Genomic DNA, 17,091 nt, shown 5'->3' on the forward strand with positions numbered 1-17,091 from the left:
AAAGTGCGAATTCCATACAAATTAACAGGCATGTCAAATGTCAGCGTTGTTGTTGTTGTTTTTGTTGTAATTTTGCAGTTTTACAAATCACACGCCCTAGTGAAGCAGAAATTTCCCCCACACACATGTTGACAACAGTAAGACGATGATGTCTGTCCAACGAGGCGCCGCAGATTTTGCGCCTGTTGCTGCTGGAGCGCAAAGAAGAACAAACAAACATACATACGCGGCGACTTACATATGTGACAGACAGACACAAGAAGTCGTGGGAAAATTTGTGCAACTTTTTGAAATGTGTGAATGTGTGTATGTCCGCCACCGCCCAAAGGGTGTAAAAGTTCGCAGGAAGTTTGCGGGCGAAACGCGTACGAGCAGAAGCAGCAAAGGTGACGAGAAGCAGAAAAGTAGACATAAAAATGAAGTATAAAAGTGCAAAAGTAGCAAAAAAAAAGTGCGCGCTTTAGACGCTGTGTAGACGCGCTGGGTGTGTCCGCCACACACACACACACGCGCGCATACAGCAGCTTAGTCAACTTAGAAGGAGGCGAGACCGCGCAACATTAGCGCTAATGAATTATGAAGCTGAGTAAAAGCGCTACACACACTCGCTTCATATACAAGTACATAAAAAATACACGAAGACGCGGGGCGAAACGACGCGCTAGTAAACAAAAGAAAATACACGTAAGCGTCAAAGTGTAAACAATAAACATAACGCGGCGGCGGCGAACAGGCACACAGCGCGCGCACTCAAAACAGCTGGCAAAATAAAGACAAAACAACAGAATGCAATATAATCAAATGAAATAATAAAAAATAATAATAATAACAATAACAATTCAATCACTTGTGGGCTGACTCAAGCACGAAAGCATTACATCATCTCAAGCGGCGTTGCGAGCGGCGCGACAAGATCACTCAATGCGCGCCCAGACTGACTTACGGCAAATGATGCAGAAGACAGCAGTCAGTAGTATGTGTGTGAGTGAGAGTAGCGTTGCATGTGTGTGGGCGGTGGAGCAAACGTGTCGCAAAACTGGTTACGGCGACAAGTGTATGCCGCGTGTGGACAATGGCGTTTGAGGTGAGGATAACGCGCGCGCGCGGTACAACGAAGCAGACGCGATCTTACGCGCATAAAGGCGCCCAGCGAGCGCGCGCTGCACAGTAACAAAAGGCAGATTAAACTGGTTTCTATTAAGATAAATGTTGAAATTAGAATTTATACAAATAAATGGAGCTTGGAATTTGAGCTGAACGCACACACACAAGCGCGCAAATTTACAAAGTGACATTACTAAGCGTATGAGTAACATCAATTACAGACAAGACAGCGTAATTTATGCGCAAAAACCAGAATTGAGTGAAGAAGAAAATCCGCGCACACATGTAAATGCAAATGCACGTAAGTATGTGCATTAAAAATCACAGTCGCCGCACATTTCGATGATTAATCGCGGTGCAGATAACTATTTGCTGGCATAAATTAAAAGCAAAAATGCGCTATGCGCCGTTATGCGCTATTAATTCATATGTAAAATGCAAGCAATAAGAATTTTGGGGGGCAACCACCACAACCGCACAATTACATGCGCGTCAAATTTCATAAATTATGTATAATAATGGCGCGGCGCCTAAGTGTATGCTGCGAAAATTGAGTGCAGCGCAGAAAAAAAAATGAGATTGTAAAATAAATAATGACATTCAAGTACATAAAATTTGCTAGGATGTGGCAAGCAACAAATTTTTTTTTTTTTTTATGAAAAAACACAGAAAAAAAATGAAAAAAATATTAAAGAAAAACATGAAAAAATATTACAAAAAAAAAAATTAAAAAAAAAAATATTACAAAAAAAATACATTTGAGTGCTTGAAAAGTTTTCTCCCTCATTTTCGCTGCTCATAAGGATTTAATGTACCCCAAAGGCAAATGCATAGCTCAGACAATAACATAAGTACGACACGACGCAATAGTCTGGCAATATTTTACGAGGACAAATAAAATTGAGTGCGGCGAACCCGACACACAGCCAACAAAATGCTCTCCGCGCTACACACAAAGGATGCTGGCTGCTGGCTGCTGGAGATGTGCGCAAATACGCCGCGATAGAATGACGCATGCAATAAAAATGATGTATTATGTTGCAGTAAAATGGCAGCAGTGTGGCCGTATGGCAAAAAACGCCCATTTCGAAAAGTATGTAACACACAATTACGCCGGAAAAAGTAAAGTAACGGCAGTGGAGTGCCATAACGGCAACAATAACAATGCAAAGCACTCAAGAACCGCATAGATGAGGATGAAAATGTGCGTGGTAACGGAGTGGGGTGTACAAATAAATTAAAAGAAAATAAAAAAATACTTTCAAGTGCTTGAAAAGTCGTGAAAATCGTTTATTTAGGCAGTTAGGGGTAGTAAAATTATTTAAACTGGCTCCGTGTGCATTAGTATTAAAATAGAAAAAAATCGCTTAAAACGCAACGCCAAATTAATTAGAAATATATTAGAAATTGTGTCAACTCAAATGTTGCATGTTGCACGATCAACGCTTTAATTAAAACATCACAGAAAATTAATTAAGTTTCCGGGAAGCTGGAGAGAGCGACTATGCGCTTGCTTGCTGTCTTCTTTGTCTTCAACAGTTTTACGCAAATTCACGACACAAAATGATGCAAGTATACATACATGAGTATAAATACGCCAACACTACAACAAATTAGAGCCAGCCGCTAGGGCATCATGCTATTGGTAGTCATCAGTGATTACATGAGAAAAGCCACTGCAGACACCGCAGGAATGAGCGCCATTAGGGACTTATACTACATACATACATATATGTATAGAGTTCGCGTGGCGTACCTCTGTTGTGTATCCTGCTGATACAACGGCAAGCAAGCAATGCGCAGTTAGCATCCGAGGCACCGGAGACGCTGTCGGCTGTCGGTGTAAGGCAAGAGGCAGACACACCATGCAATATGCGTTTGATGGAAGAAGTGGCAAAGACAACAACAAAACCACGTTTGAAAGAAGTGGCAATGACAACAACAAAACCAAACTGCCAAACCAAAAGTCAATCACAAACAATGTGGCAGCATCAGCAGGATGTGGAGTGAATTTGCAACAACAAAATGGAATGAAAATTTCGCGTTAAAATACAAATGTTGTTGTTGTTATGAATATAGTAATTGTGCTTGAAAATACATTGTTGCTGCCACAATATTTACGGTTGTTGTTGTAAAAAAAAATGTTGTTGCTCCCAAAAAATTGGGGTTGTTGTTGCCAAAAAATTGTTGTTGTTCTAAACAAAAATTGTTGTTGTTGCAACAAATTGTTGTTGTTGTTACGAACTGATTTGTTGTTGTTTTAGTGATTCTGGTGCCAATGACACCATTGAGCTGGCAATGGAGCGATAATAAAAATGCAATCACATACTAACAAATGTTGCAGCAACACGTTGCTTGGTAAGGATAACAACATACACAACAAATAACATAATGCCATTTATTGCAGCATCCATTTACGTATTTATGGCCATAAATACATATATTGCTAGACTTGCAACATATACCGAAATGCCGGCAATGTTGCCAAAGTAAAGCGCGCGCCTGTATACATAGGCGCACAGGCGTGGCCAAATATGTTGCAGCAAAAGGCGAAAAAGAATTTTGCCTATATATACTTACAATATATAATATCCAACTATATATGTATGCAAACTACCACTTATGTATGTACATATGTATATACTTGGGTGTGTCAGCAACACTTGAGCCGCCAAATCCCACAGCGTCTAGTAGAAAGGCAGTACACAGCAACATTACGCGCTAGCAGACAAAAAAGAAACACTCGCTTAAAAAATTTCCACAACATGTCATATATCTTGAGTGTGTAAATATGTATAACAGTGCGCTTGATAAGCGCGCCAAGTCAAATATACGCCACGACAGCAAAAACAAAAAACGCTGAATGGCTAGCAACAGACTGGAATTCATCACACTAAACTACTACGCGGCACTACAAGTGCATTAACTAGTGCATAAATACTACGAGTTGTACGAGTATCAGGTTGTAAACTCGCTTAGTATATATAGTATATAAGAACAAATACACACACACACACATAGAGCTTTCGTGTAAATTGAGAGCTTTGAACGAAATATGCCGACTAGGCGAGAGAACAGCATGCGAGCATGCGAAAAGGTGAGCGTGGCGAAGAAAATGCGTAGTATTTCAATACTACGTGCAGAAATATACAAAAAAATTTGAAAGTGAGAAAAGTAGGTAAGCGCTTGATAGGCATTTTAATATGGAAAAAGAGTGCGCTGTTATACGCAAAAAAGAGCTTTCGCACGCCTGGGCCCATGCATACATATATATGCCAAAATCTCTATACTTGGAAGGGAAGCAAGCGCGCATACACACACGCACACAGGTAAACGAAGCATACAGCTTGAGCGGCAGCGCGCGCGCCAAGAAGGTTGCTAGAAGCTGTTGGTGGCGTCGTGAGCGCCTGCTGTCGCCGATAAATTGTTGCTGACGCGACAACATATAGACATGCGTATACATACGACAAAGGTGCGCGGCAAAGACGCAGGATGTGGCGTCAGGTCTGCACAACGCCTTACAAGTACATATTTACCGCAATAAAAGCTTTTGCGCGCTGTATATTCGCAAGCGTTCTGTGAGAAATTCACAATGTCCACGTTCACGCCATCACAAGCAAACGCGCTATCAGCGTCGCTATGCGCAAAAATATATAAATATGCAGCTACTTATATACATACATATGTGTGTATATATAACTAGAAATGTTTAACGACCGACTACATACAGAAATTTATGTATGCGCGCTTAGTATCCAGACAGCGCTCATGTTGCTGGGCAGCTAGCTGACTGGCTGGCTAGCTAACAAAAGCTGTGACTATCGCGCCGCGCCGGTTGCTAGCTAGATACTTGCTGCTGCTGCTGCTGCTCCGCTCGTCACCAACAGCGTTCGGCTCGGTGCGCTGGCATTTTGCTTGCTGCTTGCTGTTGTGGCTAGCTATTATCGCACGACCTTGAAGTAGAAATTTATTGCTACACGTGTGCAAGTAAAATACGTTCGGTGGCGTCGTGTGAACGACGGAACGGAAACGTGTGTGGGGAGTGAGTCTACGTTGGGCGTTATGTGTATACACACCGATATCTGTATTTAAATATGTATGATAGGTGGTGGGAAGCAAAAATGACTGGCGTAAAGTGCAAAATTTGGAAATTTTTAAACGAATTTGTAAATTAGGCGCATTTAATAAAACAACAACAATAATAATAAGCAAATTCAACATAGATTTTGCTGCTTGCAACAATGTTGCTAGGCGTTATTTCAGCAAGCAAGTGTGGCGTTGCGCGTCTTTCGGCATAGCTTATGTACATATGTATGTATGTGTGTGCGTATTAAATTTACTATAAAATATTTGTATAGTGTAACAAGTTCATTAATGCTTTTGGTAGCATGCAACCGCTTGCGTGTGCACAAGTAAATGTTTGTTTTTATGTTTATGTTTGCTGCAAATAGTTTTTACGATTCACGTGGCGATGTCACTGCTAAGCGAGCAGCTATTTAAACAATCGAAATTTCCGCAGTAAAACGGTTTATGACCAAAAACATTTATGCTGACGCTTGATTTTTGTTATTGTTGTTGTTAACCTTACACTAAGCGCATGAAAATGCATATTTGTATCACATTATTTTTACTTTATTATTTTTTTTTGTTTAGAGTTTATGCTCGTCATCGCACGCAATTGCGTGTGAGCACCCGAGAGAAGTCATAAAAAAATGCTTAGGAAATTAAAAAAATATATTTATATTTATATATACATACATATATATTTATATATGCGCATACATATGTACATATGTACATATGTACATACATACATATATAAAACTAGCTAGAGGGAAAAAAAGACTAATACTTTTATGCATTCCTAGCATGTCATTAATTTTTTACTTTTTTAATATTTTATTTATTATTTTTGTATGTTTATAGATATTTTAAAGTTTTATTTATTTTTTTTTTAATTTTTTATCAGCTTTTTTATATTTAATTGTTTACTTCTAATATTTTATTTATAATTTTTTTTATTTAATATTTTTTTTGGTTTTATTTTATATATATTTTATTTTTTTATTTAATTGTTTACTTCTTCAAAAAATTTTTTATTTCAATTTTTTTATTTTTTAAATGTTTCATATTTTTTTAAATTAAACATTTTTTTATTTTTAGTTTTTTTTTGTATTTTTTTACTATATTTTTTTTTTTAAATAATTTTTTTCATATTTTATACGCCTATTTGCCTGTGCCTCCCTACACTTAATCGCATATTTATTTTCACCTTCAACCAAGTTCGATTCCAATTTAAAAATGATTTAATGAAAGTTCCTGGCATTCATAATTAATTGAAGCCATTTCCTTACATTCTTACATTATTATTATTGTTTGCTTTTGTTTTATCATTTCTTTTTGCGTTTTAGCCGCGTACCACGCAAAAGAAGCTCTCACCTAAGCCTAATACTGCTGTTAATATTATTTATGTATTGGCTGTTGTTGTTGTTATCGCTGGCTGGTATAATGCGTGTGGTTAAACGTGAGCGTGCGTATGTTAATTGCCACGCCTTTTGCGTGCTGACCTTGAACGAGTTCATTCCCATCACAACGCACACGAAACCACCAGCGAAATGAATACAAACAATAAATAACTAATATACATATGTATGCATATGTGTATATGTGTGTACTAACGAAATAGTTAGAATGGCAGTAGAAATGTAGAAATCTAGTTGGCGTAGCAAACAAAAATACATACAGACACTTTTCCGGGCTTTGTCCACACAAAGTGAGGAACGAAAAGTAAAAGTCAGCGTTATTTGGCGGGCTTGTGCGCATTTGGAGCGGCTGGGACTTACAAGTACACGCCATAAAAAAAGAAAAAGAAATATGAAAAAAAAACTATTTAATACTCATGTATTATTTCGCGAGTTTTTTCTGAAACAAACTGGCGCTATTTATATATGGAGCAGAGATACACGTGCGCAAAGGCGCACGCAACGCTTACGCTAAACTTTTTACTTAGTTTTTATATAATTTTTTTTTTCCTTTTCTTTCACTTTTGTGTTATTATTAATTTTTTTTTTTATTTTTTATATAATTAATAATATTTTTTATATATATTTGTTTTGTTTCTTATTTATATAAGTTAAATTTTTTTTAATTACAACTTCCTTTACCACTGTGCCTTGCATTTAGTACAAAGTTCGCACAATTTTACGAGCCCACAAAAAATTCACTCAAATAAAGTGAAGTGCGCAACAGTAATTAGAAAATCATAATTAAAAGTGGAACAGCAGAAATATATAAGTATATTATTATTTTTAAACTTTGGCATATACTGTTTATATATACATTTTTTATACTGACGCTTTTGTTAAGCCTGCTATCTAAGCCAGCTAATGGCTGAAGGCGGCCACAGGGCACTTGAGTTCTCAAGAGGCTTTGCTTGATAAGCGCATGGCGCCGAGCATGCAGATGGCTAACAAACTGTAAATCAAATGATAAGTGACACATGTGCAGATATGTATACATATAAGCACTGAGATAACAATGTGACTTACAGAAAACTTCCTAAAGCACTGAAAGATTGTATAGAAAGAAAATTTTAATTTTGTTGTACTTCAAAGTCGCCTATCTGCATTTTTTTCAACATTTGTACATATAAATACTAAGATAACAATGTGAGTTACAAAAAATTTCTTAAGACATTGAAATTTTTTTAAAACTTTCTTTTCAAATTTTATTCCCAAAACTCTTTTTTCAAAATTTTTTTATTTTGTTTTCTAAATTTTTTATTTTTTTCCAATTTTTTTTATTTTGTTTTTTAAATTTTTTATTTTGTTTTTTAAATTTTTTATTTTTTTTTTAATTTTTTTTTTCAAAAATCTTTTTTTTCAAAAATTTTAATTTTTTTTCTACTTAGAAGTCTCCTTTATACATTTTTTTAATATTCTGTCACACAAATTTTTCAATTATCTTGAAAACATGCTTGCTAAGCGCTTTGAAATTCACCTGCCGTTATAAAAAGTCGCCTATTACTGCCAAATGAATCATTAACGCCACTAAAACGTTCGTTTGTAGGCACTCGATAAGTGTTAATTACAAATGCCACGTACAAATGACTTTTCATGAAGTCACCTTTGCTATTTCTAAGAGTTTGATTCATACGATTATTCAGCAATGGCAGTAAGGTGTGAGTGTGATATAAAAAGCTTTAAAAGCTGGCAAAAAAGGCTTTTTGAAAAACAATTTTAAAACAAAAAATAATAAAAAATAGATTAATAAGATTAAAAAAATTAAAACAAAAATAAAGAAAATGAAATTATATAAATGACAAAGAAATTCATTACACAACATAACATAGCACAGCATAGTATGACATAATTTCATATAATAAATTGTATACTAAAATTAATTTTGACTTAAAACACGAAACTTAAAAAATTTGTGTATATTAATTTTAAATGATATAAGCAAGCATTTTTGAATAAAATCGAAATAACGTCAAATTTAATAAAAATCACATATTTTATTAAGTTGTATGCGAAATTTAAATGGATCGCGAATTAGAATAAATAGCAACGCAAATATACCAGTTTCACTTTTGAAAAAAGAAAAAATCATTATTTTCGTGATTATTGGCAAATATTAGGCAAAATATTAAAATTAAATAGCAGACGAGTTTGAAATCGACGTTACGTTGCACACATTAAATACACCCACAAAATTCTGTGGCGGCACATATGTTTGTACATACATACAAACACATACAAATGCAAACAGCATCCGCCAAAAGATTGAATTTCATATGAAAATCGTGCAGACTACAAACAGGCGACGTAGTGATTTACTTATTAACATATATGTATGTATGTATGTTTATACATACACAAAAGCGCTTGTCTGCCAGGCATATGTACATATAGTCCACATAAACCCACACATCCCGCGTTCCTGCTCGATATGGCATTTTATCACTTTTTCGGCGAATTGGACTTGAAGAATCTCTGAGTCAGAAACGGACAACAGCAAAAGCGCGCAGTTGAGCAATGAAAAATTCCCATAATTAACATTAATAAAAGAAGCGCGCATACACACACAGGCACAGAAACAAACTGATACAAACACATGCCAATTTTGTTTATTTTTTTAGATTTTTTTCGAATCTCAGCCGTTGTGTGAATGGGCAAATGTGCAAATTGTACAAATTTACAAATGTTCTAAATGTTTGCTGTGCATGTGTGCGTGCGTTTGTACGCGATTCAGTGCGATATGTGGGGCGTATACACGGCCGCGCTAATTAGCGCAGCATACAGCCGCCGTCAGTTGAGTGTGCCACATACAAATTTGTAGATATGTATGTTTGTGTGTGTACATTTTGCTTTATTTGGTTTATTTCCATCATTTTTTTGCGGAAATCGCCAACTTAATCAATGAGATCGTCATCAGCAGACGGCGCAGGCGACGGCGCTATGCCGGAACATTTTGAATTTGGAAACTGCGACGCCAACGCGCTGCCGTGACTTCCATAATAAAATACATGAAAACATATGGATATATATTTTTTAATGCTTTTTCGGTTTTATGCTACGCGCTGCGTGTTCTTTGAGGCTTGTATGTCTCCGCTTTTGCTTTGCTTTTTATTGCGCGTTGCGGTCAGCATAAAATGCGGTGCCTAGCAACACAGCGTCGAAACGGTGTGAGCGCGGGTGCAACTATACAATATATGTATGTAAGCGCATTGCGCACAAAAAAATGCAACTAATTAAAAATAGATATTAAATAAAAAGTAAAAAAATTAATTTACTTGTTTCTATGTATGTGCCACCTAGCATCCACTCACGCAGTTTTTGCGCTCGTTTTTACTAGTAAACACCCAATGCCATTCACATAACAGAACGCTACTCCGCACACAAGCATATCATATATATCCCACAGCAAACGCCTGGCCTACAACACACTATGCGCAATTACCCGTTTTGCATGCAGTCATATCCGACGCGCGCGCTTACCTGTATGCGTGGCACTATGCATCAGCGCATACTACTACTATGCGCCCACACACACAACAACAAGCGCAACCATGCCATGCCACAAACATTTCAAGTTTTACGTTCGCAAATTCTGTGAATGATTTTTCGCGCCAATTTCTGTACGTGCCCAGCGCGCTGCGACACCCCACCAACGCCCTTGCAGTGCGCGCTAACTATTGCACGCACACTACTAACTACTGAACACACAAAACACATACTCATAGTGTGTTTACATATGCAAAAAGTCTGCGCGCGCGAGTGAGCGAGCGGCAACAAAGCGCACAAAGCCAGAAGTCACACAGCTTCCGCTGCAGTAGTAGGCGCCGCCACCGCGCCGCACCCCCAACGCGCGCTTCCACACAATACGCGACAGACTGCAATTTAATTTTCATGTTTTCTTCTTTTGCACCGTGTTTCCTTCATATCGGTCTGTCTGTCTGGTACGAACCAGTAGCGCTTGTGTGTTTGCTTTGTGTATATGCCAGCGCGTGTGATTGTGTGTGTGTTTGGCATGGAGTACATAGCTCACACTACTGCACCGAATTGCAATCGTTTATGCGAGTGCGCTTCGCGTGTGTGGGAGCGCGTTAGTGTTGTAGTTCGCGCGATGATGGCGGGGAGGTATGATAGCGTGCGTGCGGGAGCGCCGGCCGGTAGTGCGCATGTACCGACAGAAAACCACGAATGCAGATGTACAACAGACGATGTTCGGTTTTCACATAGACTTTTTTATTTTGCTTCTGCATTATACTGACAAAGTGACTGTTGCTCTGAGCACTACATTACAATGTAGGCGTAGTCGCTGCGGACGTTAACGCCAACGTGGGCGCCGCCGGCATGATGATAACGCGTGCAGACAGACAGCCACTCGTAGCTTGCATTCGTCTCCACTGGGCGTTTTACATACATACATACTTGTACTTACTGCTTTTGTGATGCGCTTGTCCACGCGCGCTCTCATGCCAGTTTGTCGGTATGTGCGGCGCTTATGCTTTTTCTGAGTATCTGATAAGCGCTAAATGCGCGCAATTTCAATTTTACCGTTACTTGAGCGCGACAGCGGGCGGGTGTGAGCTACATACTTAAAAAAATATTGATGTAGGTTGATAAAGGCAAAGGCAATGCGTGTGTGTGAGCTGCCGGCTAGACAAAATACTATACACACTGTATGGAAGGTAAGTTTAAAAAAAAACTTTTTTGTAGTAAAATAAAAAAAAAAATTTTTAATGTACAGCAAATATTTAAAAGAAAAAAGGAATATAAAAAAATTTAGATGGAAACAAATTTAAACAAAAAAAACTAAATTAAAACAATAAAAAAATTTCAAAAAATATAAAATAAGAAATATACGTGAAAAAATTAAAATAAATAAAAATAAAAAGAAGTTTTAAAAGTATTATAAGTATAAAAAATAATGAAATAAAAAATATAACAAATAAATATACATTTTATTTGAAATTGTAGTTCTTTTTTATAAAAAAATTAATAATTTGACAAAATGTTTTACCAAGCAGATAAAAGATAAAATATATAATAAAATAACAATAAAAAAATGTATAATAAAATAAAATAAGAAATAGAAAAATAGAAAAATTAAAAAAGTATAAAAATAAAACTGGAAAAAAATAAAAAAAAAATTATAAATATAAAAACCCCAAAAAACTATGAAAAGTTAAAAATACTATAATTTTTTTTAATTTATTAAGTTTTCTGTTTTTAACTAATATTTACTTAAAGTGAACTCAACATTATTCTACAATCACCCTGAAACAACGAACTGTATTTTCCCTTAAGACTTTATGAACACATATCTTTCTACAAAACTTAACACTTCAATATATTTAAAAAATCAACCTCAAATTTTGTTGTTGTTGTAAGACTTAATTTTAATGTTACATAATTTTATGAATTGTATAATTTTCTAGTTAACCGAAACAAGCAGCGCATTATTTCGCCAGCCACAACTCGTGTTGCATGCAACATTTTGCACTTAAAAGCAGCAAAGGAAGAGGAGCATGCCGTACAAACAGATGCAGTCAACAGCACTGCGCATAAAAGCCAAACGACCCGTTTCAGCCAGGCAGTCAGTCAGTCAGCAAGTGCAATGCACTTGGCACGTCTGCCGCCAAGTACTTACACACACACACACAGGCACACACTTGCAACACACTAACCGCCACTATTTGCAACATTACCTACTTCCTACAGCTAAAGCCACTATGGCGTTGATATTTGTATGGGCTGTTCCATATACTTACATACTTGCCACATAGTGCAGACTTGCAACATAATGGAAGAGAATTTCAAGTGGGTACATTACGGATTTACTACGTACGCCCAGATAGCAAATAAATTGTGAAGTATAGCGAAAAAAGTAACACAGACAGATAGAATCACAGGCAAGTGAAAAGGGGGGAGGGGTACACTGGCGACCACCATTATCAGGCAGTGTCAGTCGTCATGGTAAATGGTCAGCCCGTAGTGTACTTGCAACGCCTGAAGTGTTGTCGTTTAAGCCGGGCGCTGGTAGAGCTGGTTAAGCTGGCGTGTCGCGTAAAAATGCACGCCAAATGCGCTCCCGCCAGCTGAGGTACACACACGTGATTAGAGTGAAGTGTTGAAGAGAGTAGTTATGAAAAACTGGAAATTTATGCTTAGAAGTTGGAGAAAAGTGATAGCTTGTTTTTTATTTAATTAATTTTTTTAATTATTTTTTTAATTTTTCTTAATTTTCTTAATGTTTTTTTTTTAATTTAATTTTGTATAAATTAAACTTTTTTTATGTTTAATATAATGTTTTTAATAAATTTAATGTTTTTTTAAATTTAATTTCAATTGTTCAACTTTAATTTAATTTTTTATATACCTAGTTTTTTTATTTAAGTTAAATATTAGCAATTGTAAGTATTTTTAATAAATTATAAATTTAAAAGCTTTAAAGCTGCTTTAAAAGAGCGCTAGCAGTCAAAAAAGGGTGTTGCCACTATGTGATGTTTTTTACCTTATTTTTTTGCTTGCAACCGGCAATATATGCTTTCATGCATATTACAAACACACACACACAAAATGTGGTGTTACTCATCACTGCGGCACAGAGCAAAAGCCGAAATTTCCACAACCGAAAATATATGTACATATGTGCATAGAATACTATTTAGCTTTGCATAAATAAAATTAGTATGTACTCATTTGACGCGCATCAGCACTGCGCAAGCTCCATTTGCGCGCCAAGTGAACACACCCAGTAGAGAAGAGCGCTCGTCCGCGCGATGTATGCAGGAGAGCAGCGGCCCACTATGTACATAGTACTTTGACATAGGGCCAAATAAGGAAAATTCTCGAAACTAAAGCATAACAAGCAAAAATAACAATAACAAAACGGTAAAAATCGCACGCAATAATTCAAAGGATATGATAATGACGGCGAAGAGCGCGCGCTGATAGCCTTATATGGCAGGAATGTGTATGTACATATATAGAGAAAAAAATCTTCCAAATGCTGCACAGCGGCGTAAAAGTGGGCGCGAAAAAGAAGCCTACAAAATTCGCAGCAACAACAAAACACTTTTGAATTTTTTTTTTTGCGCCTATAAACTATTTACGAGTAAGCACATACTGATATAACGTAAAAACTATTTACATATGTACATAAAGAAAACTGTAGTTGTATGATCGGCCTTGTGGCGCAAGCCATTGCCTCGGCTACACGCATACATACGAACATACACATGTGAGTGAGTGTGGGTGTCTTACGACAGTTGGCCAACATTTTAATAGTATTTTGGTATTGATTTTTCCAGCTACATGCACACATACATATATATGTGCATATGTGTGAATATGCAACGTGCTGTGGCGCCAACTTTCTCAACTAGCGAGCAACTGCCAAGTGGCAATTGCTGCCGTCACTTGATAGTAAATGGGCGGCACAAAGTGGGCGGCGGTAAGCTGATTGTTTCCAACTGATATTTTAGCACATAAACACACACATCTACATACATATGTATGTGTGTAGACACACTTGAGCGCGGAAGTGCAAAACTTGAGTAGCGTGGAAATGAAATCGCAGTTAGCTGCAATTGCGGCAGCAGTGTGAACTACTTTGGCGAGTTCAAAAAACTGTTAAATGACTGCGCGAAAAGTGCGAAACAAAAAAAATAAAAAAATACTAAATATACTATATGAAGTGCTGGCACATGAAACAATATTATATAGGCTTTGAAGTATTCGATTACCAGCTACAACCTGTTTTATGGCGCTTGGGTTCAAACAAAGCGCCGAGTCACGTGGGCGCCAACTACAAACGTCATTTCACATTGTGGTGAAATTATGCCCAAACACTGTGTTTACAATTGGATGGGTCGGTCAGCTGACAGCAAGCGCTTGCCAACTTTTCGCATTTTTTTTTGCAAATAAACTCAGCTGCTTTACTAATACACACTAATTCTAGAAAAATGATTGCTTTGTGCTGTAAACTTACCGGAATCGGAGGGTGTAAACGCCGAGCTTGATAGATCGTCCATGCCTTCTTTGCAGCGCGTGTAACTGTGATCGCTGTGACAGTGTGCTTGTGTAGCGTGCAGGTGGTTCATACTCGTTTGGCTGGAGGCTTGACTCGGTACCGGCGATGTGCGTCCGTATGACAGTTCACCGTCGAGCAATGACGACGCTGAACCATAACCAGAATTGGCGGTGCTCTCTTCATCCTCATCCGACTCACAATCGGAGGAGGTTGCCATTTTATTCGAGTACATAACGGATTTGTGTTCATCGCGCATGATAACATCGAGCACTTCATGTATGTCGGGATGATCAGAGGTGAGACGTGTATTGATTTTATCCTTACTCGTGTCCTGTAATTCTTTGCTAATGTTATCGATGATGCCGGCATTCAGTGAGATATTATTGCTGCCCATCATGCAGGCGCGCAAATCAATGTTGGTCTGTTTGAAATCGGTGGCTTCGTCATCGAGGGATGGTGGAGTTTCTGGCAGCTCGTAGGCCATGGTGTCGAAGGCTGTTACAACACCGCTATTATTGTTGTTGAGTGTGTTAGATTTGTTGTTGTTGTTGTTGATAGTGTTGGCGCCGGCCGACAAATGTAATGTGGAGAGTTTATGTTGCAATTGTTGATGTTTTTGCAATTTGCGCTGTTGTTGTTGCAGCTGTTGTTGCGACACATTGGATTTACGCAGCAACGATGTACCAGGCGGTATATGTTGCATACTTTGTGCCGACGACGACTGTTGTTGTGACGTTGTTGTGGCATTGCGTACATTTGGTATGCTATGTTGTTGCAATTGTTTTTCGTAATCATCGCTCGGTTCCATTTTGACTTCGCGCTTTACCTCAACATATTGTTGTTGCTGTGCTGGCTTTTGTGCGGCCTGCATTTTATGTTTATTATTGTTGGCAACAACAACAGTTGGTGCTGGCAATTGTGCCGGCTTGGCGGTGACGGCCGATAACGGTACTGCGCGTGTCACTTGCAAGTCGCTACCTGTCGAGGTGGCCGAGGTGCTCAACTCTGTCTGCGATTGGCCGGACCACATGCAATCGCCGTTACGTATCTCATTCTTGAATGAACAGTAATCGGGTGTACCGCTGATGGGCAAATCATTACCGTTATCCATTTTCTGTATGTCACCCCAAATGCTATTGCCCCAAACGGGTATTAGATCCTCGAATAATTCACTGGGATCGGGACGTATGATTGAGTAGTCCTCCGAATGTTCGGCCAGGTAAAGGCCACCCAAAAGTGGTGAGGTGCCAAATGTGTTGCAAATTTTGGCCATTTTTGATTCGTTATCAAATGGTTCAAAATCAAAAATGGTGTCGAAAATTTCTGGTTCTTGTACTCGTTGCGGTAGAATTTTACTGCTTGTCGAATACACCTTGGAGGTAGAATATGTTGACTTACGATTTGTAGAGCAAGTAAGCGAGCTGAAAAGAGAGAAAGAAAATATCAGTTTCCTGTGGAAAGCTGTCTTAGACTTAAGCTTTTATTTCAATGTAATAAAATTTAAACCAAAAGTGCTTATGCTTAAATATAGGCAGAGCTTTTATTTCACTACAAAATTTGTTGAGCTTTCAACACAAAACATGCTGAGCTTTCATTGGCAGCTTTCTCATATAAAAATAATTATCTTTAACATACAATCTAGGCTGAGCTTTCACTACAAAATTTGTTTAGCTTTTATTATACGTTGAGCTTTCACTGAAAGATTTTTTATATGCAAATAAATATATTTTATATACAATCTAGGCTGAGCTTTCACTAAAAAGGTCTTGAGCTTTCACTGAAAGCTTACTTATTTGAAAAAACTTTTACGAACAATAAACGCTGAACTCTTTTATTAGTCTTCACATTTATAAGGAAAATTCTTGGATGTAACAATTTTCTTAAAGCTTATATTTCGAATTGTAACTCCCTGCTATCGATCACTATTTGTTTACATACATATTTTCTTTATCTGAGCTATGTGAGAATATTGATACATGCTATTAAACAAATATTAGATAGTGACAATTTAGTGTGAATCAGCTTTGAAATTCCACGAAATAAATAAATGAATATAAATAAAATCCCCTCTAGGGTATATTACGTAAACAACTGCGTACATTTTATGCCAAATGAAGGTGTGTTGGAAAAGTGTGACTTGATAATTACAGCAATCACGACTATGTGCATGTGAGTGCTAGATAAAGCCAATAAATGTGGCACTAGTAAATAATGGTAAGCCTTAAAGCCGGTAGGCAAATACCCCGCAGGAAATAACATTGCATTAATCTGAACATTTTTTGAACAGAAAACAATATCAAACTGTCAGTTAAAAATATACTACAAATAATACATAACCTACCAATCACTTTTTAGATTCTTAAAAACTTTAGATTTTATATTGTTGCCTGCAGGGTTGTAACGACACTGTACACTTTTTTTTGCAACACTATCTTAACTTGGCAA

General features: G+C 37.3%; 1 protein-coding gene across 2 annotated transcripts in view; it reads right to left on the bottom strand.

Moving 5' to 3' along the window:
- LOC126758404 (myc protein) overlaps positions 1–17,091 on the bottom strand; it is a 58,754-nt gene that overhangs the window by 23,020 nt on the left and 18,643 nt on the right. For both annotated transcript variants that reach the window (XM_050472663.1, XM_050472662.1), the window contains exon 2: positions 14,605–16,067. In XM_050472663.1, the coding sequence (XP_050328620.1) occupies positions 14,605–15,919 (1,315 nt within the window). In that variant the 5' untranslated portion in view covers positions 15,920–16,067. The remainder of the gene's footprint in view (positions 1–14,604; positions 16,068–17,091) is intronic.

Source organism: Bactrocera neohumeralis, chromosome 5 (genome assembly GCF_024586455.1).
Source record: "Bactrocera neohumeralis isolate Rockhampton chromosome 5, APGP_CSIRO_Bneo_wtdbg2-racon-allhic-juicebox.fasta_v2, whole genome shotgun sequence".
In the NCBI taxonomy this organism is placed as follows: Eukaryota; Metazoa; Arthropoda; class Insecta; order Diptera; family Tephritidae; genus Bactrocera; species Bactrocera neohumeralis.